Source organism: Anabas testudineus, chromosome 7, assembly GCF_900324465.2.
Source record: "Anabas testudineus chromosome 7, fAnaTes1.2, whole genome shotgun sequence".
NCBI lineage: Eukaryota > Metazoa > Chordata > Actinopteri > Anabantiformes > Anabantidae > Anabas > Anabas testudineus.
The window spans coordinates 2744354-2771783 of NC_046616.1; the positions used below are offsets into that span (position 1 = coordinate 2744354).

Consider the following 27430-nt stretch of genomic DNA (forward strand, 5'->3'; position numbering starts at 1 on the left):
CGACGTCTACTCGTTTCCAATGATGCCAACATGTAGTCAGCCTCATCGGGCAGAGCTCTGCTGGACTGCTGCAGGTCTCACATGTTAGATGTCATGTTTTAACCTGAGAAGAGTCACCGTGACGTCGGATCACATGGTGCATGTTGAGAACAGAGTGAAAATAGCTTTTGCTGCTTCACTCTAACACGTGGAGCATCGTGCTGCCACAGTTGTTGCTCTCTCTCCGTTTCCTCTCTGCACACAGGACTGGGTCTAATCATCCTAAATTTCTTCAGGCCACATCTGACTGACTCCAGTTTCCTTGTGGCCTGTCTGCCTTACATTTTTGGAACCTTGATAAACATGTTTACCTTCAACAGGGATTATTAAAATCTGTGTGTTTTAAATATTTCACGGTCAAATGTTGTGAAATTCAGTGCCGATTGTTGCTTCTGTCATGAATATTTAACATTATAGACATTAACATTTCATCTTAGAACTCAGTTCACTTTATCTGGGGTTTCTATAACAGTTGGGGTCTTCCATCAAAAGCAGTACATTCAGAATAATTTACTATTCACACTCTGATAAATATATTTCATGTTTTCTTTGAGGTTGGAGCTGAGGCAGATTTCATATTTATCACGAAGATCTGCAGCTTCAAAGAACAAAGCAGGTTTTAAATAACAACAACAACAGACTGACTTGGCTCGCAGCCTAGGGTGCACCGTCTTTTCATGAAGTTGGCGTGTGTGATGTGTAAATACACTCACCAAATTAGAATTAAGGCAGGAAGGGCGTTGCTGCAGGGAAGTGGAATAAGAATAAGGAGCCAAAGGCATGTGGGAGAGTGCAGGTTATATCAAACCTGAAGGTGAAGAGTTAGAAATGTAAGCACCAATAAACAAAGAGAGAGGGTTTCGTGACGACCTGTGAATTTCTCCTTAAAGTCAGCTCCTGTTAGGACTGATCATCATCACACTGTAAATCCTGCCACAATATTGACTCTACAAATGGTCAATGTCAAGCACAGTTAAACATAAATACACCAGTGGGATTTCCCAGCCTTATCTATGCCTTCGCTCTTTATCGTAGATCAGCGAGCCACCCTCTCGAATCCCCTCTGGTTATGGCAGATGTTATTTACTGCATCCAATTAAAAAGCAATTTCTGGATCATTTACATTCTCGGATGGGATTAGGATCATCTTTGCGGCCTTAAGGCACTGCTGCTTCAGACATGTACTTGCACTACGGCGCCTGCACTTGACTAGCAGACCTTCAAAGAGCTGTCCTATTACAACATCTCCCTCTGGAGATTGATGACTGCTGCATTGTCCCATTTTTCTGCCAAGGTGCCAGAATAAGACAATGAAAGACACAGAGTGAAGCAAAACAAAGACGACCAGTCAAACCATTGTCCTAATATGAATCAAAGCGCAATACTACACCTCTGAATGCAAAGGCCAAGGCGCACAGTCCTGCCATTTGGACGGTGGAAGGTATAAGGAAGAGTAGGCAGCCTCCCGGCGTTTTACTGTAGCTTACGAGGGGAGCTGTGTGGCAGCAGACCAGGGTGGTACTTCCATGTCTCTCTCTAGGACAGGACATTTATGAGGGCTTGACTCATTTCCAGACAATGTTCCTCTCTCTCACAGGAAAGTAGCAGAATAGAAGTGGCTACGGACAATACCAACCGCTCCCTCAAATACACTTCAAAAAAAGAAAAAAGCCAGCACACAACCTCCAGACCGGCCTGTGGATATCCTGCACTGTATCAAAGAATAAGCAGCAATTAGCAATCAGACGTCTGTGACCGTGTGCATCGGTCAAAAGTGTAAATGTCACCAATACTCCGCTGCCACTACAGATTTGATTAACTTTTGCAAAGAGCCAAGTTTTCTGGACGCTCTGTTCCTGCTACAATTTGTTAAGAGCCGTTATATAAAGCAAGGTTATTACAGGCCTCCACTTCCAAAGGAGCTGAGAGGGATCAATGAAACAGCCCTGAGGCATTTTTAGCCATAATTAGACCTCTGTGATAGGAGATGCACAATAGTGGTGTGACTAACTTTATTAGTTTGACTTTTAATTAAACCATTTATTCAATTGTCTTTTCAAGCATCACATCCCAGATAAAGTCGGACAGAGGACAGACATTTCTCAGCGCATGAAATTACAGAAGACGTCCAATCTAAAATTTGGGATCCCAGAAATTGGATCCGGATTTAGGAGTCACATAAAGGACTACAGGGAGTTTTCTGGATCCCCCGGACTACGAACAAGTGTTGATGACGACCATCACTGAGAACTGAGGGTTGATGGGACACAAACTGTGACTAGTCTGGTTCACCATGTGCTGAATTATCTGTGAACTAACTAAGGACAAACATTCAAAGTCAACACTGAAAATCACTGACGGAGAGACAATAAACCAGTGATACGAGGTTAATACGCTCATAATGGGCACTGAAGTGATTAATACTTCAAGGAGACTGAATTCTACAGTAATGTTTTATTGGTGTCACTGTTTTTATCTGCTTGTTATTAGAAAGAGCCTTCTTTTGTTATTTAGAGATATTATAAAGTGCTGCTGACCTGCTGGTGTGTTCCACAACAAAGACTAAAATCAAGTGAAGAAGAAGATCCTACTGGAACCTACATTATAGTCTTTATATCACACATCTAATGAACACTTCTGTTCAAAGGTTTAAGAAGTTTTCCATGAACACATATGTTTTTATAATTGCAAACAGGTTTTTTAATGATCACTTACCCTTAGATAAACTTCCATTAACAAAGATGGTAACACAGGACAGGACTGGTGTTCGGCCTCTGTATGTCGCCTATGTGGAGTCTCGATAACATTTCTGTGTTCATGTAACGTCTCTGAAGCAGGTTTGTTTAGTAAGTTCCTAATGGTCCTGTAAAGAGCTCCTGATGAAACTTACTTTTACAGGTGCAGCAGGTCGTTTTGCAGACTCTGAGGACAATGTGGCCTGATCATAAACAAATTTAGATCCACCCACCAAAGAAAGTCTAGGACATCGAGTACAGCAGCGTTTTAAGAATTACACTTTGCAAACAGTTTATGAACATAATGGTCAAGGACTCCTGATTATTTGACTACAAACTAACAAGCAGTGTGCAACAGAGTTCTGTCTAATGCTTTGGGATTTTGTGATCTTAGCATTTAGTCGGCTCTCGTCCACTTGCGTCTGTATTGACGGCGCCGCGTTGGGGTCACTCATTGATTGTGTCGTTGCAATTTAGTTGAACAGTCTGGTGCTGCGAGAGTTGTTACAGCCTGAAAGCGAGCACTTCAATTCCTGGTCACCTTCTCTAAACACACACAAACACACACACTAAATAAAAGCTCTGCATTGATTTGGGAAAGCCAGTGTCATCAGCGAGGTTATACAATCAGCTGGAGAATCGATGCACCATCTGCAGCAGTCTATGAACCCGTCCTCGCCTGATGTGCACAAAAAACCTTCTGCTGCAGATGGTGGCCTTCCTTCCTACTTTTAAAACCACTGGTGTCTGAGGTAAACAGAGGATAACTCGTCCATGACAGACGAAGAGAGAGGAGAAACTTGTGTGGTGACTCTGACAGGTCATTCAGTTCAATTACCTGGTTGAGAGCGATCTTTAATATCTCTCCTGTCGAACCGTCACATATAAAACTGACAGGTGGACCGATTTAAAACTGCTTCCAGTCTGTGAGTGATCATTAGAGCTTTATAGGTTTTCTTTTTGTAGTCATTCATTTATTTTAGCAAAGATATTAAGATTTTAAGAATTAGTTTTTCATTCATTTAGTCAATAAAGTGTCAGAAAAAAGACAAATTAAACAAGGACAACTTCAATTTTCCTATTTTTTTTTTTACACAATATTCAATTTGTCTTTGAATTTAAGTCTGCAGCCAACAGACTTTTTTTATGTGTCTTGATCATTTTGCTGTTGATCCATCATAATATTACCAGGCCACAGGCAGAGGTTATGTTCAGAGGGGTTTTGAGAAATTGAGGATTAAATCATACACAAACACACCAACAACAAGAAATAAAGCAGCATTCCCAAAAGCATTACTGTATTTTCCAGCAGTGTTGCGAAGGCTCTGAAACAGCATTTAGATCATCACCATAGTACAAATGTGCAAATAAATAAAATATAAAATAGATTTTTGAGCTTTATGTTTAAAGGTGTGAAAAATATTTCTGTTGGACGAGAAACCTGTGTTTGACCTAAAACCAGTCATTTAGTGTTAAATGTTAAATAATAATTAATCTCTCAGTTAATGGAACATTGACTATTTAAAATAATTATCAGAATAAATGTGTGTTTAACTGGGGGTTTGCTGCTTTTCTCTGCAAAGAGTCTCTCTGGACTGTTGATTTGATTAAACAAACAAATATCTGGATTATTACATAAGAGTTATATAATTCTTAACTCAAGGTCTTCTTCCTGTCGCGTCTGGACCTTTCTACCACATTACGGGAAAATAAGAGATTATAGTAATGTGAGCAATCTAAAAATGCAATAAATGAGAAAAAAACAAATAAACACAGCATCATTTATTAATATAAAGTATATCTGAGGCGTCTATTTCTCCATATTGTCCTGATACGTCAATTGTACAGTACAACATGTGCAGTCTAAAAACAGCAGGTACTAAGCACATCAAGTGCAGCTTGAGTACATAGAAATGGCTGCTGCAGTTCACTCAGTGTCAGTTCATGTTATGATTTCAAATAATGTTAATGTTATGCTCATGTAATAAGTGCAGCTGATTGATTCAGACTGTTGGGAATAGTAACGCAAAGCCACACTATCCGTAAATCAACAGAGACACATATTGTGACTCTAACTAGTCACTTTTCCAAGGAGACAGATACACTGAGGGTTGTAAATAGGTTCCATTGATCCCAATCAGCAGCTGCTGTGGTGCTGAGAACAACCAAGAGGTACAAGTTGTCCGGGCTGACAGTATGCAGATGAGAAGGAGAGCTGCACATGCTTCCAGCAAAGAAACACATTCAATGCAGAGGCAGCATGAAACGCAGCCACTGTGGAGCAACACTGACCACTCTGCCATCTACTACTACTATAGTACAGGGAAATTCAGAGAGGATGGGTACTCCAAATACTTTTACACAAGTTTCTTGCATTATGCATTATATGCCAACATCTACTTGTACACATACTACTATATATTTGATGTTGTCTCCTCTGTGGTTCTTGTGTTGCTCTACTGCTGCACAAATAATCCTTTGGGGAGAATAAATGATTCTATTCATTGAAAATCTAGTCCATGCTCTGTCTGCATCTCACCCACAGGAAGCACGCAACAAGACACCGGAGCAATTTCAGTGCAGTTCTGCAAGCTTAGTCTTAAAAAGTGGTTCATCAAAGTAGCCGGTTTCCTCCACGGAGGGATAATGATGTCATCGCTAACAAAAAGGAAAAGCAGCTCAATGCAGCCTCTCAGTGAGCCTGACATGCTCTCTGCCTGACTGACTGTCTCTCCTACCTCAGTTGACCCGACACCGTCCACATCCCAGCGAAAGAATCGTCCACGCTGACCCCAGAGCCCCTACCTTTGACTCGAAGGTAGAAAAGCAGCGTGAGCAGCATCCCTCCAGCTGAACGTTACCTCTCCCTCGCCTTCACACCCTGGATCTCATGGTGGTCTCCTGCACCTCCACCGCTACTCCTGTCCTCATCCCATTCTCCTCCTCCTCCCCTTGTGCTCACGGAACAGCTTCGTTCGTTTCTCTGTGTCGTTCTCTCCTCCCTCCCTTTCCTTCTTATTTGCTTTCATTCACCTCCAGGCTGCTTCTTGTCATCTTCCTGTCAGACTTTACACACATTTCTGAAACTACGCATCAGAGACGACACATGTAAACATGTAGAAATGTCTATAAAGGTCTTTAAAAATACATTTCTTCGTGTGCATGTGGAATATTAACCACATGACTGAGGCTTGATTTCACTCTGCATTTGCAGGATTTTGCCCACAAGATGGCAGAAGTAGCTCTGAATCCAAAAGCAGCATCCTCTGCATGCTGTTTAACCTAAATTTAAACCTTGTGAACTATTTTTAGTGGCTGTGCCTATTGGAGCACATCCTGGATGAAAGCAAGACTTTCCTAGAGATGCATTCATCGCAGTGTTTTCATGGAAATGCTGACAGATCTGAGAACATCTCTGTGCATCACTTACAGACAAGTCTATGACAGTTATTGTTATGTTGGCCCACATAAGCCTGAGGTGACACAGAGTGAAAGTGAAGAATGTCTAGATCCATAATCCACTTTCATTTCAGTGTATTTTTTTTACTAAGCACATTGTCAAACTTTGACATTTTCTTCATGAGTTTGCATGATGATAATGAACAAATGTTGTCAACACACAGTTGTTTAATATCTGTCTACTGTTATTTTAAAGGTTGGAATAAGTAATAACTGATAGAAACATACTGACATTAAATCCTTTAAATTAAGCTTTATATAAACTTACACTCACATTAAAGTCTTAGTTTAAACTGTGTCCGAGTCAGTTATCTAGTATAAGTATAATAAGTATAAGGAACAACTGTCATGTCATGTCATGCACGATGACCAACTCAGAGGTATTTGCCGTTTCACCCTCTGAAATCTTGTGCTACCGGCTGCTTCTAAATCAAACTTCCATACCTGGACAGGTAACTCAGATCACTGGTCTCTCTGATGCTGGACTTTGGCTTTATTCCCCCAATATTATTCTATAATTCATCAAGCAGTATAGCTCCACAAATCTGGTGAAACCCAGTCCTACATTTACTGACTAAGCACTGAATCTTTTAACATGTTAATAAGCTTATTGCAGACGTGTCTGTGTGTTTGTTAAAATAGGTTTTGTTTCTTTCTCCATTACACAGTTTGTCCAGCAGAGAGCACTGACAGAATTTAATAATAATGAAAATACAAGGTATCCATATCAAGATTTATTATTTAACTTATGCTAATATAAGAAAATATGGCTGATTTATTTTCTTCACATTTGTAGAGTCTCAAATATCAATATCAGTATCAGCCTAAAAATTCCAGCATGAGTCAGAGTATTTTATTAATAAAAGGACAAAACTGAATCTAAAAGACATTCCTCAAGTGAAGTTCATGCCGTACAGATTAAACTCCATAAATCCCACCATAAAAACCTGATTATTTTAGGACAGGCACACCCAGAGCTCTGCCTCTCGCAGCCAAACACAGACTTGGACACATTTGTGTCTATCCTTGCCCGCCAAACTTGCAACACTAGGGAGGTTGTGCAAGCATTTTCTGCATTCCTTCACCGTGAGGGTGGAGGGCTATTCTCTGGACTCGACCCGCTGCTTTATCAAAGCAACCTTCAAGACATTTTTGCTTTATCAGTTCTGCCGGGTGCAGGCGAAGTAGTGCAGCCACTCACTCACTCTGAAATGAAGGAAACAGAATCCCTGTGCTCTGTGCTGCTTGTTGCCACCTACAGTTTACACTTTCATAGCTGTGTCATTTCATTAAAACTTTCTATTTTCCTCTTTAACAAGCCACTGGTGCTTTACAGATATGTTTTGAATAGGAGTTGATAATGATCATTTGGAAAGTGATATCACCATCATTCTTTCCTTATTATATTTTCTACATGCACCACTTCACTAATACGTTTAGCTTCATTTCCTGTATTTGTTTTCTACCCAATCTTCAGTAAATCCATTCAGTAGCACGTATGGTCTTGATATTCAAATTAAAGCCAAGCACAGGACTAATATTTATCACATATTACAAACTGGCATGTCAAATGCATTTCTCAGTTATTGTTCACAAATTATTCAAACCATTAATCAACCTGCTTATGAAGAAAACTACAGTACATGAAAACCATCTTGATGATACCTTTATGAAACCATACACACCTTTCCTGGGTATCAAATGTGAAGTGTGTAGCTGCACTGCGCACACACATCTCTACACACACTGTATTAATGTTTGGCTAAATCCTCGATTTCCTGCTAATGAGAAATACAATTTCAGCCCATTTGTCTGTAAATCCTTCACCAGCCGTCTCTCTCTTGCTGTGTTCTATTCGGCTGCAGGACTTGGTGCAAAATCCTTTGACTTCACAAGAGCAAAACCGACAAAGTGACCCAGTCAGGCATGTGATGCACCAAGCAGAGGAATGCAGAGTAAAAGACAGAAAGATGCAAAAAAAAAGGGTGATGAGAGAAAGAAAATGTGTGACAGAGAGACGGATGAGTGGGGGGTGTAACAAAAGAAAGAGGACAGGGTATGATGAGCCAGGGCGTCTTCTGAAACGAGGCCAACAGCTCGTCCACGGACAGCTAGCATCACTCGAACATACTCCATGTAGCAGGTTAGCTTCAGCGACTTCATTGTTGTACGGCCTGTTTGTGCCAGCTGAAGTAGCTGCCCAGTGGGAGCTTTATGCACAGACCAGCCTTTTGTGGATTAGCCTTGTGAACAGATGTGCTTCAGGCAAACGCTATTCACTGCAGAGGTTCAACAGCAGGACACACCAACCACTCCGAACACAGCTGCACCACAGAATAAGGTCAGCAGCAGAGGTAGAAAAGACACGATGTCTATGTACACGATTAGAAAAGTGCAATATCAGAAAAGGATCCACAGACACAAACAGCAGTTTGTATGTTTACGTTGAAAATGATCATTAAATGACCACTAATCTGTTTTTTCTCCTTAATATCTGAGCAAGTACAGTAAAGACACCAGTTTGTTCAGGAATCATCTCAATCATGAATCATAATATTGTCTAAATCCATCAAATCATGCAGCCCTAGTACTGGAGACCTGCAGTAGAAGTACTTAATGTTTAATCAATGAAATATATTGATTGAAGAGACTTTATCTTCAAACTCACTTAGACTATTTGTCAATCTCACCGCGCTTCGTACATCAACATTGAAGCGATGCTTGTGCTTGTTAACAGCAGTTAACCTGCTGGAGACCACTTTTGTTTCCTCTGACAAAGATAAAGAACCACTTATCGTACGGTAACAGCCACTGGACATTTGTCTGTTTGTTGTTTTATCCAGTTCTTATGATCGTGTCCCTGTGGGGCAGAACCACGACTGTTTTCCTAACAGCCCCACAGACCTATTTTGGTAGGTAACATGTTTCCTCTCACACTCCATCTCTGAGTCACTCTCCTTGTTGTGAGGATAAAAACATCTCTTTCAATTTTGCATGAACCATTCAACACAGTCTAAGCTCCCCAACTCTTCCCTGAGAGGCCTCAGCTGCATGGGCAACCCCATCAGATCAGAGTGTCAGAGAATAAAAGGCTTTTGATAGAACTGAACTGCATCCATAAATCTAACCACAATGAAGCGCTGCTGCAGAAGGAATTGTTTCTATAAAATGACCTAATTCTTATCTCTTTATCATTTCCTTCCTGCAGATGTGGAAGAAAGGGATTGGCCAAAGATATGCAGGTTACAGGGAGGTTTAATCATCAGTTCTTAAGTGTGAGGGGTGATATGACCCAAATTCAAACCAGATAAGACAACTGCCGTGTTACTTAATGGTTTAGTTCCAACCCAGTTAGTAAAAATAGACAGAGAGGAAAAAAGACTGCTGACTTTACTGGAAACCAACTCACTCTCACAAAGGAATAATGAGAGTAGTTCATGTCAGATTCTAATGTAACGTGATGGCATCTCAGCTGGGGGGACATAAGAATAGCTGCTGCTATCTCGAGCAACTTTAAATAACGTTAATGTAGTGCTACATGCAAGTCGACACACACTACTGGTGTGTACTGACATTTATTGACACTGTAAATATCACTTACTGTTTCGTAACCGTGTCTCCAGCGGCAGCGCTCTCTAACTAAGGTGCTACCACCTCTGGTCTGAATCAGCGGTTCATTTATTTGTACATCGCACAAACATTTGCCACCCAGGGAATTAAATAACAAAACATAGGCAAAAGCTGTTCTTTGAAAAAAATCAATCAAGCATGCATGAAGAGGTGCTCGTTTCTGCTGTGCCGGGGGAGAACAACTCATTAGGAGTGAGACAGCAGCATGCAGAGGTGTTATAAAGACCCAGTCATCGGCTACAAGCTGAGGCCTGCAGTTGTTCTGTTAATCCTCTGGTAATGTCTAACGATATATTATGATCCAAAAGAACTCAAATATGTGGCTGTATATAATTCCAAAAACAGCACAGGAAGTTTGCATTGTGTTTAAAACACAACCACAGAATCACTGGGAGTCTTTTTGTGCTAGAAACCACCAGAACAGAATCTGGCAACTCATAGTTCATCAACTGTCTAACATACTCTCTGGGCGCTGTGTAGTGTTTCCACCGCTCACAGCTCAAAACTGCTAGAATATTTATTTGTGGAGCTGATGGGGTTTCAAATAAATACTCATCGACCAGCATGTGCTGATATTTGAAGGTTTTCAATATTCAAACTCAAACACTCTCTGAATGTGTAAACTACAGCGTCAGGCTTTGTTATAAACTGCTGCTGAGTAATCATAGGCCTGTTGGATGAGGGGAATCCAAGGAGTACACAAGGAGACACTGCAGGCTGTCACTGTCCTGCATAATGAGCAAAGAGGCAGGTTTTCCTTTGATTTGGTAGCCAGCATTTGAGAACTGAGGCATGTTGATGTCCATCAGACATTACCTAAAAATCTGAACGTCGCAGGAGGCTGAAATGTTCACTGAGATGTTCAGTGACCATCCAACTCTACTAGATCATCTACAGAAGAAAATGATGGTCAGGAGGAAATGAAGGCCAAAGTTTAAAATTATTGAAAGACATCATAATCTGGCAATTAGCTGTTAAGAAGTCTTCTGGACAAAGGTGCTAGAGAGGCAGATAAGGCCATCATTTAGTCACAGCATAGACAGAAGATGTCATGAATCAAAACAAAGAGTATAAAACTAACCTGTATATTCAAATTGATGAAGGCACATAAGATAGGAGGTGTGTGTGGTGAGACACTGGGGGCTGCACACATGATCAGTGTTCACACTCGTTAAAGTAACGCACTCATCCATGTTGGAAGCTGCTGATCTACAGCAGATCCAAATCTGAGGGGTTTGTCCCAACTTATTCTGCATGAAGGCTGCAGTGAGTGGCCCTTTTTGTGTTTTTCACCAGCTGACCCATTTATGGATCTTTTAAAAGATCACACTGAAATGTCAATTTCTTCTTTCCCCTTTTACATGTCCAACAAACTGAGATCAATGTGGGCTCAGATGCCTTTCAGTGCTGCCGTCCCTAGGGAGAGATTTCATGCTCCTGACGATGAGAAAATTCTAATAGCGAAGAGAGGTAAGAATAAGAAAAGGCCGAGATAACGCCTGTTGTTACAGGAGCCCGTGTGGCAGCGAGTCACAGGCCCACAGTACATACAGATCAGTAAAACCATGTAATACGGGATCAATCTAGTGGTTCTTGAAGCTCACAGCTCACAGCAATCACTCCTGGGAAATCAGGTATGCCTTTGACGACAGACACATCGAAAGATGTCCTGATGCTGGGGGGGTGGGCGCTGGCCTTGATGGCTCGTAAAATCTATAACAATTTGTAATCAATGTAAAAACAAGGACAAACACAAAACAGGAGTTGTAGACGACAGTGGATAAACAGACATGTTGAGTTGACGCTGAGGAGTTTTGTGCAGCTAATGTCTTCATTGCATTGTGTGTTTCTCTGATAACAACCCTCTTCATGTGAGACAGTGGCAGTGACGTGGTCTCATGATACCGTTAATAAAAGAGGATGCTAATATTACTTAAACTGGTTCAACAACAACATTGTGTTCTCACTGGGAGTATGAGAAACCCAAAGCATCTCAGCTATGCTAATATTTGCTGAAATATTGAGGAATGCAGTGTTTGCATAAGGACATACTTCACTTAACCTGTGATTTAATACAAACATAGTGGGAAAGTGAGCGGGGAAAAGTACAATAAGTCATTTTATTTAAAGTTTGACTAGTTTCACATTACACTGGATCAAATATATGTGTAATGTTCAAGTTATGACAAACCCACAGAGTGTTATCATCGACTCTGTACTTCTCAGCTCTGAAAAGCTTTTTAGCCTCTTTCAGGTCACAGTTTTACAACCTTACACACTACAAATGTGTCCTTTCCAGCAGCAGCAGCAGCAGCAAGCAGCTGTTTTGAGTGGAAAAGCTCTGATAAAGCCTCTGCACACCACCCGCTCAGCACCACACAGCAGACAGACAGACTAGAGTCTGGCTGGTGAACACATTTCAGCTCAGGAGCCAGATTTTATTTTTTCCAGGAATCAATAGAGACCAAACCATCTGCTGAATAAATTCAGCATTGTACTAGATCAGAGCACAGAGTGTGTGTGTGTGTATGTGTGTGTGTGTGTGTGTGTGTGTGTGTGTGTGTGTGTGTGTGTGTGTGTGTGTGTGTGTGTGTGTGTGTGTGTGTGTGTGTGTGTGTGTGTGTCCAAATGATAAGAATTTGGTATTATTATTTTTAGAACTGTGATTATGTACCATCCACAAACACACTTCATCAGCAAAATTAAAATGCCATGATTGTCCTCTCATTGGCCACCGACCACTAATTACTGTATGTGAGAGAGAAGCTGTTTTTTAGCTCTGCCATTGTTTGCATGTGTATACAATCCTATTCTCATAGAGCCTGTAGCGTTGGGGGGTGCATGTCCAAAGAGCAGGTGTCAGGCCTGGTGCTTCATCATCAAAGCTAGATTCCACCCCGTGTGTACACGCCTCATCTGTCTGCTCTCAGAACAGCTCACGCTTTGCTGTGGCTTCATCTGAGTCTATTCACCCTCTGCTGCTACACTATACTGCTTTTCCTGCCACGAACACATTGCAGTCACAGAAGAATCCCACTCATCTGCATGGCAACTGGATCATCGAAGCCATTACAGCCTGAGTGGAACGTCAATTGAGTGGTGTGGCATCAGAGAAGTGATAAACAGTAAATAAAAGCTCGAGTGTCGAGTCATTTTAGCTCCTCCTTACACAGACACAGACACAGGAATAAACTCACTGAACGGAAACATCACAGCTATGAAAGGTGTGACCACGAGCAACAATTTTCCATTTGGTAGATCTCTTCAGTTCTGCTCATTAGTATTGATGCACAGGTTGGTCTGCATGTCCTAGAATGGACTGATGATGTTTGTAGGACAGATGTTTTCTGTCCTTATGAATAAAAAGAGCAAAAGAATCATTGGAAATAGTTCTGCAGGCTCCATATTTAATGTCGTTACAGCAGCTGCAGTGGGTTTGACTGAGGTAAAATCTATAAAACATCTTAGCGCAGGCAGTGGAAGCTTTCATTAGACACAGTTTCACCACATTTGACCCAGGAGACTGTGTCAGTGACATAAGGACAGATCCAGTCATTCAAGGTACTTCAGTGTTACTGTGGTTCATTCCTGCAGTGTGTAGCTAATCCTCATTGGCTTTTCTACAGCAGCGAGCACAGCGTTTGAAAACAAAATATGAATCATTGTCCTTATTTACAGCCTTGTTGTTTTATGGTCTCCTGGGTTTGAATATCTGACAATGAACTTTGGGAACGTATGTGAATGCCAGATTTAATACAATGGATGTGAGACGCTGCATCCAACAACCCAATATCCCACAACACTGCAGTGATCTGCTTTCAACCAGACTATAAGTCACTGCCTGGTGTAATTTCTGTAAATAAAAACACAGCATTGTAGGAATGTCTTAGCAAAAACAGTGAACATGCTAACACAACAATGTTCGTTCTATGTTCGTAGTTTATATTGAACTATAAACTTACACCTCATGAAACAGAAACAGTTCTTCCTAAAGCACTTGACTTAAAAGTTCTTCTCCTTGGTTTAGATGTTTCTGTTTGCCTTGTACCTCACTTGTAAGTCGCCTTAAATAAAAGAGTCTGCAAAATGTAAATATGGGGCATAAATCCGAATGTACACTAAAGTGCTCTAGGTAGGGCATCATTTCAGAAGGTTATTGCCTGGTGCAACTTTGTCCAGTTTTGTTTTGTTATGTTTTTGTAAGCAGGCTTTCGACAACACTCATTGTGAGTTTTTTTATAATGTGACACGATGTGGACTTATTTTCATATCCCCGTGTTTATTAGTGGGACAACACATCTTCATGATTATGTCAGGAGGTACGAGTTCCCATGCAAACAAACAGCTCGCCTGCTATTAGCTACGAGCGCTGCAAAACACAGGTCTGCTCCCAGAAGCACAGTTGGAGAGAAGTGTGTACAAAAACAGACAATGACTCCACAATAAAATGTACAAGTCATCGATGTGGATGAATAATTGTTCTTACACTGCGGCTTCAACAAGTGCACACACCACTGCGCCACTTTTGATACCACTTCACTTTATTTTATCTATTACATGTTGTTAGATGATAAAAGTTCTGTTAGATTTCATCAAGCAAAAAAAGCAATGCCATACCATTCAAGATATTTGAAGTACTCAAAATAAAGGATGTATACAGGGGGTACATTATATTCACTGACACTCCAGGGTATAAATGACTCCGATTTTAATCTGGTTTTACTTTATTTAAATGTGTGATCTAAATATGTAGTACACAGGACAAACAGCTTCATCACAGGGGGACAAGCCCAAAGAGACGGGTAGAATATTTTGGGTATGTGTTTAAGGGAAATGGCCCATTATAAGACAGCTTTTAGTCATCCAGTCTAAACACAGACCCAGTGCTGTCTCAGTATAGAGTCTCCTACAATGCATCATTCTAGTCCACATAGAATCCACAGTGTGTAAAAGGCCCAACAATGGCGCTCTGCTGTGCCACAGTCACACTCCACTAACAAGGCCACTATTGACCGCTTCAGAGCTATGTTGGCCCTGTGATGAAAGCTACGCTGCTGCAGAAACAGACCTTCCCTAAATGCAGATAAATAACAAGAAATAACCACTGCAGTGGAAAACATGCTCTGCTCTGGCATTTTTACAAAAGCTAACCCTGAAAAATGCCACGGCTGCCATGTCTTCAGAATGGGTTGTTTTGCACTCAACAAATGTTCTGAGCCTGATTCAGATCCGTCTATTCAACATCTGTCTACATATTTAATGGAACATAAACTACAGACATAAGTTCCACATATTGCGAATGCAGCCGACTACTGACAGCAAATTGAATCAGTTATCTGTAAATCAAATACTCTACATCCTAGCGTGGCCGGCTAACTTCCGCATTCAGATCAATGCTAAGAAGCTTCCCAGCTGCACAGTTATCATCAGCAAGGAGAACATGGGGGCGTGCTGCAGTGCAGCAGGGAGGCCTGACACATTACAAAACCACTGTTGCTATTTCTGGAGCCAGAGATACTAAGACAAGAGGTGTGCTGAGAATTCTGGGTGTGGGGCCTGGATGCATGTGCAGTTGTTCTCATTAGCAGTAACGAGAAATGACATCTGACATATGACATCCCTATTCCCTCTAAATGAGCTGCTCACTGGCTAGAGGCAAATAAGATATGCTGTGTGACATATCTGCTAAGTGCTGAAAGGTGTCTTCTGCTGTGGGAGCAGGACACAGACAAATGAGTCAGATGATGTTGAATTACAGGGAAACATGTCAATTCTGTGAACTGATGATTAAAGCAGCATTCTGTTTATTCATAACATTTAGAAATCCCTCAAGTGCTGATGATGATGTCTGTATTTAAGTCCTTTTTTCTTGTTTTCCCCCAACCTAAACAAGTCGCTTTTCCAATTTTAAATTAGATCCAAATTAACATTTTAAACAGACTAAAATCCAGCATTTAAAATGGCTGCACTGTAAATTCAATTAATTCCCATGTATTCACCGTGATGACTGGATTTGCTCAAGTAATCCGTGGTCTTAGGGCCACGACACACCAAGGAAGGAGTCGGCCATCGGCCAGTGGGCGTCTGTCGGCCTACTTTATGTCCCGCACCATTGGCACCGCGGCTGTTCAGCCAATCCCCATGTCGGATTGGTGGTGGACCCACCAGTTACAGAGACCGAGCAACAGAAAGAAACAGTAGAAGCTATAAACCGTCTGTGGTTGGAAGAGTGAACATTGTAAATCACTGGTGTCAAGTGGGGGTTTGTTCATGGGTTGTATATCTGCATATATTACTATACGTTTCCCTTTTTTCAATGACGAACGCACACTATTGCCACCTGCTGGTACAGGGTCATTATCTAGTGGGTAATTTTAGTCCTCAAGGGCCACTGTCCTGCATGTTTTCCAACTATCTCTCCTCTGCCCACTGTTAATTACCTGGATCAGGTGTGTTCAGTCATTTAGAAGTTGGAAGATACCATCTTCCATAATGGTGGAGTGAATTGAATCTTCCAGCTTCTAACTGACTGAACACAACCGACCCCGACCATCAGTATGTTGGGTCTCGTGCCACATTTTGCCACAGATGAAAAAGTGAGGTGACATGACTCGGTCCAAGTCGTCTCTAGTTCTTTTATACCTGCCAGGTGTCTCTACCATTATCTGTTTCCTGTTTTTACGTCCGGCAGACGCACTCAAGCCAAAAAGCACAAATTTAAGTCACGATTTTTGGTTTTGTACAGTCTGTAGGGTGTGTCTGATAGTGTAGTAGTAAGATCACCACCCACCATGCAGGAGACCGGGGTACCTCCAGTTGGGGTTCTTAGGCAAGACCTCCTCACGCTTACTGACTTTGACTAGTTTTGGAATAAAAGCATCTTCAAAATGACTCAATGTAAATAATGAGCTTCAATGCTTCATAGTCTTACTGCTCATATAGCAGATGTAAAACTGGGGAAGTCTAATTAGCAGTTCAGTGCCGGATAAGAACGTCTAAACATAATGTTGTTGTTGTTACGACAACTCTGTTATAAACAATTAGCCAACTAGCGATCATGGTAATGATTTAATACCTTGCGATCAAAATAATTAGCATCACTGTTGTGATATCGCTATTTCAGAAACAAATTAAACAAAGTGTTGAATATGAATGTGATGTAATGTAGTCATTAACTCAAGCGCACTCTCTGTAAACTCACATTTGTTGTAATGTTAACACATTTTCTATTTGAACTCCCACTGTAGTTCATTCTGAGTGATTCATCCAAAACACAAAGGAGATTAAATGCGAGCCGTATTAATTCTGCCTGACATTTGGAGACGCATTTCGCTTTGTAATGAAGGAAAGTTTCAAGTCAAGTGACCTGACATGAACCCAGCAGGCTGTACGTCTTACTGACATGACACAGAGGACAAATAAATCATTTCATCTGAAGAGTCGTGATGATTCTAACGTGTCGATTCCAGCTGTGTGAAGTCATTTTGAAAGTCAGATCTAAACATCTGTACTCCAAATGAAAATTACTGTAAGCAAAGAGCCAACAAGGAAGTGTAGTCACAATGTTGAGTAAACTAATACAGAGGCATAAAACATGTTGAGATACTATATTTACACCTAACAGAGAACATGCACGTGGGTCCAATGTATTGCAACCAATCACAAGTAGAATAGAGTTTTATTCTGTGAGCTAAGAATATAACTGGAGCTATTTTAGCAAAATGAAAATCTACATTTAATAACACATAATGACAAAGTGAAAACAGCCCCAAGTGTTTCTATTATTTCTTCAGCCCCATTTATAATTAATGAGGCTGAATAACAGAACCTCTCTGTATGAGTCATGGTGTCAGTTTATTAGGTGTACCTAATAAACTGACACCAGATCACTGATGTACATAAAGGTATGACAACAATCACATTCAATCATATCATTGCAGATACTGTATGTGTAATAAAATAAACCAAGTGCAACAGAGACTCTTACAGAGGGTGAAGGGTGTTTTTTTAAGTTTGACAAGTTTGGCCATGCCCTTATATAAATATACATATACATATTTATATACATATACATATATTTACACACATTTATACAAAAACTGTTCAGCAGAGAAGATTAAAGACACTCAGCAGTTCAATCCAGTTTAGAAAGTCGATTAGCGAGAGACGCGAGAAGCAGCTTCACTAAAATCTGAGCTCTGCAGACTTATTTTCCGTCATCGGTCCTTTACGTTTTAATTTTGAGGAATCTCATTGCATGTTGGCATAAAAAGATAAATACATAACTAGTCTGATTTAGTCTATTAACATCTCCCACCCTCACCCCTCCCTCTTTGTCTTTCAGTCATGCCCAGCGTGTCCTGGACTAAAGTAAGTCATCACTGCCACACTGGCTTCCACACTTTGACAGCTGAGTCCTGTGATGCGTGAAGGACCTGCATGCTGACTCGTCTCTCTCTCTCTCTCTCTCTGCCCCCCCACTCTCTGTCCTCTGCTATCACACGCATACAGAACACAAACTACTTTCTTTCATTCTCCCAACAGGGCTTAACAGTGAGCCGTGTACTCCACAACATCAATCCCCCCCCATACAGATACGCAAAACACACACACAGCAAAGACATGATGACTACTATCACATAAGCACCTCGAGATGCAGCCTGTCACACATTTACACATGTAGACAACAAATATAGAGGAGAAATCAGCAGGCAGCCACTCACAGATGGACTGATTTTAAAAATACTTCACTAATGTATAGTTTTAAAACCATTATAACATTAAAGTGCTGAGAGATTAAAAACACCTGCTGAAAACATTTATACGCTTCTGTCACTGGTACATTTTCAAATACTGCACTGGAAAACCATCCAGCTCTGCAGACTCTCTGTCACACAGACAAAGCGGAGCATTAGTTTTAAGACCCTCATCCTTTCTCGGATATCATGACATGTTTCGACCCCTCTCTGTCATATGAGTTAAGCTCCGACAGCTGGAGTCGGACCAGGAACAGGTGAGACGTCACACACTGACATGTTAACCGTGACGGGAGAAGCCAAAGCTACAGGAACAGTACAGAGCTGAACAGAGACTTAGCATTGTGGTAAAAGTAGAAATGAAGAATCACATGACAGGCCTCCATCCAGAGGCTGTGCCACATACAGCTATTACCAAAGAGCTGTAGTTCAGTGTCATACTCACTTTGTGTCATTACAGTTTGAGTTATTAGCTCCAGTTTAAACTCTTTTTAACATTTTGTGTAATGAATAAAAGATTCAAGCTACAAACATACTGAATGACCTGGAAGCTTCTGCTAGTTCAATTGCAAACATCGTGAATAAAATAAAGACCAAACTACCATCAACTGAACACTGAGCAGTAAAGACACTATCTGCATTTACACCAGTGGTGAAAACATTTACTGACACGTCTCCAAAAAACAAAAACGCACCGTTCAGTTCAGTACATTTAGTGATTTTAAGAGGTGTTAATATCATTAATCAACCTTTTACACAAGAAAGATTTTAAATACACTTATACACAATCCCCATGTGTATACTACTTCTAGATATTTATTAAGGGACAAATCACCAAATACAGAATCCATTTACGTGATTGACTTAAGCGTTACATGCACCTTCAATGCCTGACATGTCTTTCCTAGGTACTGTAATGGCCCACAGCCCTCATAACTCAGGGCTAACAGCTTGTGTCCTGCCAACAGTCACTCAGTCCTGAGGAAAGTAAAGTAAAACTGTTTTCAACATTGACTAATGTGTAACACACAACTATAATATTCTCACTCATGCCAAACTTGAACTAAGGCGACTCAACTCCCCCGTGTGACACAGTTTTTTTACAGTTTGCTGCAAAAAAAAGAACCAACAGTCACATACAGACCTACCTGGTGCTGCATTACAGTCTGGTTGTGTTTTAAGTGGATTGAATATTATCTTAATGTGAATCATTGATGTGTTTCACAAAGCCTGCCTCAACGTGGTCCATTTCTGTACGACGCAGGGTGAAGGACATCAAATATAAAATCATTTCCAGCTACTCACCCATTGTTGGCACATCATTAAAGAGAATTTAAGAGTTAGCCATGTTATGTACACATGTCTTGGCCTGGAACAGCTAAGTGGGAATTCCTGCTGCTTTACTAAAGTGATTCCACCAACTCCTGATCCAAACTATAAACCGTTGGTCAGCACAACATACACCGGACTAAAACCATGTCTCTACCTGCATCACTGCACTGCTACCAACACAGCACATGCTACACGAGCACCTGTGTGTTTAGAGGCTAAATATTTATAGCAGCTTTTTGAAGGGTGACACCACAGTTTCAGATTGAAAGTAACTGAATAAGTTATAGTGTTATCAATGATAATCCACTGTTATATGTTCAAACGTTCACAGACGCTCCCTCTGACCTTCGTGGGGATACACAGTGAATCATGAACCATTTACACAGGCAGGACTTGAATAATGGGCTCATTTAAAGATGAGTGAGGAAAGGTGGAAAATAAAATGCCTTCGTACTCAGACGGAACCAGATTTGCCACTTGGTTTGTTTCCATAAGTGCAGTTTATTCTAAAGGTCGTCTTCTGACATTTAGCTCGTACATTATCATATTTTAATTATAAACCTCAAACAAATATTTTCTTGGTTAAAATAAAGTAAGTCAATGACAGAAGTGACAGACACACGCAAATTCAATCTACTGCAAGTAGATTTACGACTGCAATACTCGAGCTGAAGGAACTTTTACTTAAGATATAGAAGTAAAACTACAGGTCTCCACTAAGATGCATCATCTCAGACTCAGACTTTATATTTTACAGTGAAGTAACTTGATTCAAAAACACTTACTCAGCAGATGAAGCTACTTCTTACTTTGCAGATTCAGAAGGTTTCATATAACATCTATGTGATTAGTTGATAAAATGTGATGCATTGTTAAACAACTACCAAACAATATACAGTCTAATTCATAAAGCTGATAGCATTTTGTTTTCCAGGTGCTGATTCAACTGTACGATCATCTGGGAACATGTCCTTTGTGGTGCTGTGGAGCTGTATTACATTACACTGATGGGTGATTTTATTATTTTATGCAACACATTTATATAAATGAGACAACAACAGAAATACATCAACAGCAGCACAAACGGCTAAATAAAAAAAGGTTAACAGCTGGTTACTGCATTAGTAAAAACCCAGTTATATAATCTACTGTACTGTACAACTAACAGGCTCCTTTCTGCCCAGCAGCACAAAAACAGTGATCACATGTTTTTGAACTGATTGCTCTCAGTTGTCACCCTCGTTACTTATGTCTGATGTTGACAGGTGTGATCAATATCCAACCATAAACAACAAATAAGAGACTTTTCTTTTACGATCACAGGGTAAATTATTGGTCTCTGGCTCAGCGCCGCCTGTAGAACCACATATTATCCTGTAACTGTGGGTGTTCAGTAACTTTATAGAGACCAAATTTGTCAAATGAGGAAGTTGTGTGACATTATGCTCCTGGCAGCTGTCCTTGCCTGGAAGCCTCTATATTTTGCACTGTGCTGTTAGTGGAAGCCTGTTGTGTTTTCATCCTGGGGCGTTTGGCCTGCTGCAGCGATTATGTGCTGCAAGTGACAGTAAATTAATGCTGCACTGCTGCATTGATGTAATGCAATTTGTTAGATGCCGTCTACCAGACACCTTTAACCTCAATTGATTTTATTGTGTCCCATGGTGGTCGAGTGCTGAAATTAAAGATATTTTGTGTGATGCACTGAACATGCGACTGAAGGTGGAGTGAATTTGTTCCACAGTTCAAAACCACTGTAGCAAACAATGGACTGCTGATTATCAACCACATGCAGCAGGTTTCAAGATGATATTATAGCTTGAACGTTGAAATAACAACTTTTCATGGATTTGGACAAAACCTTGATACAATGAGGAAAAGTAATGGCTAATGATGAATTGCATTGTTTTGCTGATGCTAACAGAATGGTGGCTAGCTGTGATGTGACATAATGAGTTCACATCTCTAAAGGTTTTGTAGTTTTTCCTTTTTGCCAATTGTCTAGAAGAGGAAACCCACTCCTATTCCTAAGAGAATCTGCTCCACCCAACCAATGCATCAGAGATGGCAGGTGGGGGTTCCTGAATACACAGACCTTCTCTCTGGGCCCCTCTAAAGCCCTGAGACACTAGTGTACACTGTTGGACCACAGATCTAATAGTGGATCTATGGGGCTGTCTAAGAACCAATGAAGAGCATGTCTGTGTATCTGCCACCCAAGAAGGCATCAAAAAGCCTTTTTCTCTTCTTTGAACAGAGTGGGGACGATGAAAGGAGGAAGAAGTCATTATCAGGGGAATCAGGTTGTGTTTATGTTAATCATTCAAAGGCTCCTCTGTGTTTACAGCTGACAGCTCACAGACAATAGCTGTAAAACCTATTTATGACAAAGGTTGGATAAATCTGCTAAAATAACACTAAAGATAAGCGAAAACGTCTCTTTCCACTTAGTTAAGAGAGTTTCATAATCAACATTTCACGACCACCAACTTGTCTCAGTGCGCACACATTTATTTCTAAATCTTGCCACAGTCAGAAAGTCGATGAAAGGATTCATTCAAAAATGCCAAAATATTAGTCAAATTATTCACAATATCATCTTTTAAAATCAGACAATAGTTCCTCTCATCAACTAATGCTGCACCTTCAAACTGAAAAGTAATGCACTGAAATATTTTCCATTACGATTTAAACACAATGAGTTTCACACGGTAACAGCTAATGAGAGTCTTGTATCCATCTTCAAGGTTAACTAACTAAGCAACGGGTTTTATAGTAGGGACATTCATTGTTAATGTGTTTTAAAGACATCTCTATATTTCAGTGAAACCATTTTTTAGAAAACAGTTCCTCAAGGTTGGATTTTGATGTGACAAACTCTGTTCACTACGAGTGTTGATTAAACACCGCTGAGACAAATCAGCTGCCACTTTGTACTGATGGTTGTGCAGAACAAGGACAGTGGCTTTAAAAGTGATTTCAGTGCACATTTGATGTTGTGGAAGTAAATGAATCCACAAACTGACAGAAGAAATCCGATTAGATCCGAGTTGAGGCATCCCAGAGGCTTACGTCAGTGGCTACAACTTAAAGCAAGTAATGACTATAGTGAAATTGGATTTTGGAAATGGCTTCCCCATCTTTGGTTCCGAGCCAGGTGCCAGCCTGATGAGTTTATGTAATCCTAGTTTGCCAGTACTGAGTTGAGCAAGTGCACATGATGCATCGTGGCAATGAAGCGTGACAGCAACCACACGTCACGCTTTAACAGGACTGAGTTACAACAATCATTTGAATGCATTTTTTAGTTAATAGTACAAAATGTTCCTACAAATTCACACTAATCAATTTAAGGTCCATAGAAGCACTAAAACCACCAACCACTTCCATCACTAATTGCAAATGTAATCTGTTTCAGTTTTAAGACTAATCCCCAGACGCTGGGCATTGTTGTGTCCAAAAGCCCATTTATAACTGGAGTGTTATCTGATGTGATTGGTGATTCTGGGTTGGAAAACCGTCTCTCTTGCTTGTCTGCCTTGTCGATGAGAACGCTTTGTCTTCCAGCAGTGATAAAGGCCACTCTGCACACCTCCTTGAACCAAGGTTAAGTATTAAATAACAGAACCAGACCATGACAAATACAGAGCTGTTACTTTACGCCCTGTGCTGTTAGACACTCACTTTTGGAGATGAGTGCGTGTGCATGAAGGGGGGGTGATGATATATGTGGTGTGTAATGGTGCCGGGCAGGTAAGAAGAGTAGGGGAGTGTTAGAAAAGTCAAATGTGAGTAAAACAGATGCAAGAGTAGTGACTCATGCTGGCACATGCATCATGAGATGTTTCTCATACAACAGTCAGTCAGTCACTGAAGACAGCAGTCTATTGAATCTGGTGGTCTCCATTTAACCAGTTTAACCACTTAAAGAGCTTGATAATGCAGTCCCAATGGGCCCTCTATCCCACGCAGCCGTGGACCAGAGAGAGCTGCAGCTGCTGATATACACTGGTACCAAGTCACATCCACTAACAAGGAGGAAATAGGAGATGGGAAATGATGGATCATTATGTTCTATTAGATATCAATGGCTGCACTGCAGAATGACTTCTTCAACCGAGCATTATCCATAAAGTGCTATTAATAGTTCAGTGTCCAGTCAGCAAAACTTCCATCCAGACTCACGCGCACACCGCCACAGTCCCACACAGGCTCATAAATAGTTGAAAACTGCGAAATGATCAATACACAGGATGACTCAGATTGCACAGAGCAGAGCCACCACAGCTCAAAACAGCCCGAAATGCCCCCAAACCACTTACATCCTCTGAGGTGTAATAATACTCCAGCCCTGTATTCACCTCCCCGTGCCGCAGAGAGCAACGCAAGGACAGAGCGACTGAATGCTAAAGTGCAGTGTCACCTCAGGTAGGCAAATGTTCAGATTACAAAGAGCTGAGCCACCAGCCCAGCATCAGAGGAACTCAGTGCTGAAATTACCACATGGTGTTAACACACAATGAGTCACGGAAGAGCGAGGGAAGGATGAGCACTCATCCTGGTGCTGGGACAAAAAGAACTGCTTTCCTCGGACAAGTAAAGATGAATTAGTGAATTAAATCCAACTAACTTCCCTTAATATCCTGCTATAAAGCAGGATAATGAGGGGTGAGAGGCACCACAGGTTTTTTTGGCCCCTTTCAATTCCCATTGTACTCATAACTTCTCAACAGAGATGAATTCATTCAACAATTGTACTGATTCATTTTACGGCTGTCATTTTTTATTACATCAACTTTGTGTCGTTCAAATCGTCCCTTAGTTCAAAAACTCAAATAGAGACATACAAATACCCACAAAAAGAAATAAGTTATAACGAGCCAACAAAGTGCAACGTGATGCTGAACGAATACAAACAACTGATTATCACTCTCGTGGATGTTATTGCGTAATACTACGATATCATGAGATTTAACCAACATCAACAAAGAACATAAGAGCTGCAGCAAAATCATCTCGAGTTGATTTAAGAGGGAAGGATCTCCGATCAGTGGAAGCTTCGGTCCAGCTAAAGCAAACCATTTAGTTTTGCATTGACATCAACTTGAAGACGTCTTTCTCCACCCTTCTCGTCGGGTCTTTCAAACTTCATGCACACAGCTGGTAACACAAGCGTCCTGTTAGATATGTGCCGTCTCCCAGCCAAAGCTGAGGTAACCCTGATGACATCACCACAGTTATTTTTTCAGATTTGATAAAAGCCAAGTAGAACTAACCATGGAAAGCAAATTGATACTGGTGTGTAAAATTTCCCCCTTGAGGCTTTTCACAACACCAAACTGTGCCGGACTCCGTTCTCTCTCACATAGAAGAGAAAGAACACTTGTTTTTTTAATACTCTTTGTTCTTTGAGCCTTTTCTCTGTAGCAGTGAGAACAGCTACCAGGTAAGCAATCCCCTGAACCACCTCCACACACAGACACACACACAGACACACACACACACACACACACACACACACACACACACACACACACACACACACACACACACACACACACACACACACACACAGATTTATGTCCTGACTGATAGAGACTAAGCTACAGTTTGGTTTTTCTGCTGCTTCGGCCGATTTTTGAAGGTGAATCTTTAATGGTAATATTTAATTTAAAGCTTCCATCTAAAAAAACAGAAATTCAGGACGGATCATTCCTTCAAACAGCATTTATACCATCAGAGTCTGTTTAGGTTAAAGCTTCCAATCCAACCTGGATATTAGTGCTCTATGATGCATCTACTTGCATTATATCCATTATCTTATGGGTGGACGCCTCTCATTACAGCACATCTAAATTTACCATCAGTTCCAGCCTGGTATAATGGCTAAATCATGCACCGCCATAACAATGCAACCACTGCACATACACACACATAAAGACACACATGCACACAAGCACCATGTCGCACCCGCTGGCAGGTGCAGCCTTCGAGTGGACTGCCAAACAGACCGCCTTCCAGGGCTACAACACAGAGAAGCAAGCCAGGAGCAGGCACCGGCCATGCTAGCATAGCTAGCAGCTTTGCATGCACACAACCCCTGCCTGCAATACGTGACATGACGAGCGATAAAGGCATGAATCAATCACACATGCTAATCATGGAGGCAGCTAGATCCCCACACACACACACATACACACACACACACAAATCCAGGCAAGGACACACTCGTCCAAATCCTTTGTCTCTGCTGTGGAAAAACTGACAGGTTGATGAAAAGATGGATGGATGGATGATAGTAGGATGCAGAGATAGACAGCTCACCGGTTTGCCTTGTTCCTTTCTCTCCACCTCTTTCAGCACATTATCCAGGGTAAGTGTGCGTGTATGTGTGTGTACATGTGTGTGTGTATGTGTATGTGTGTATGTGTGATGAGCTGGCGAGGACACACACTGCTACATCCCCTCCTCTCCCTCTCTCTGACGATGCCTCCCTCTTTCTCTCTCCTCCCTAGAATTATTTAATTATTTCCTCCCTCCCTCCCTCTCTCACTCGCCCTTTCTTCCTCTCCCTCTCCTCACAGCTGATAGAGTCGTCTTGCTTTTCTCAAGGCTGTTTATTCTCTGTCTCTCTGTCTCTTTCCTGAACCGGTTTCCTTGATGAAGTCGTATCTCCCTGTTTTTGGCGCGGCAGGCAGAGTCAAAGATACAAGAACAGAAGAAAAAAGAAATGTCTTGTATATAAATCAGAGCTGATATCTGCACAGTACAACGCTCCACCCCTCTCTCTCCTCCTCTCTCTCCCCGTCTTCCACTTCCACACTGTGTCCCTCGCCCGTCTCTTGTGTGATGCAGCAGCGGCGCAGGCTCCTCCCTGGAGAGACAGCGGTGCCACACAGCTGAGAGAAAGAGAGGGGGATGCTGGGAAAAAAAAAAGCATTGGCAGCGGTAGGGGAGGGGAGGGGAGGAGTGAAGGGAGTAAGCGGTGGGGATTGGTGGGGGCTTGTTGGGGAGGTGGTGGGGTGGAGATTCTGCTGGAGAATCCGGTGCAAGGCAGGGTAGCCTCCGTCCAGTGAGCACATCATCCAGGATTTTAACACGGCCACCACCTCCCATCCTCCATCATTGTATTCTCTCCACACAGAGGGGGGTCTGTTCAACACACACACACACACACACACACACACACACACACACACACACACACACACACACACACACACACACACTCACACACACACACATGCCTTGTCTATTGTTGTCAGCTCTTTCTTTGATAATAACCATTAAATCTGTCAATTAAACACCTCTTTACTTATTTTAAGATCATAAACATACGTGACCATGAGAACAGACAGTAGTAGTTATTACATGTTAAAGGATGTGACTGTTCTTTGTTGGTTCAACACTGATCTGTCCTGACAAACATGAGCTGGATTAAAACTTGATGACTCTTCTCTTCATTTTGACTTTTTTAAT

The 27430-nt window shown here is 41.3% G+C and overlaps 1 protein-coding gene across 5 annotated transcripts in view; it reads right to left on the minus strand.

Moving 5' to 3' along the window:
* The window catches only part of prkcz (protein kinase C, zeta), an 84693-nt gene that overhangs the window by 45436 nt on the left and 11827 nt on the right, over positions 1 to 27430 (minus strand). The window contains exon 1 of one of the 5 annotated variants that reach the window (XM_026368913.1): positions 19925 to 20104. The exons of 1 other annotated variant lie outside the window; for it this stretch is intronic. In XM_026368913.1, the coding sequence (XP_026224698.1) occupies positions 19925 to 19928 (4 nt within the window). In that variant the 5' untranslated portion in view covers positions 19929 to 20104. Of the gene's footprint in view, positions 1 to 1429; positions 1985 to 5579; positions 5829 to 19767; positions 19847 to 19924; positions 20105 to 27430 lie in introns of those variants that run through there. 3 more of the 5 variants (XM_026368911.1, XM_026368912.1, XM_026368910.1) reach the window with 3 other exon arrangements.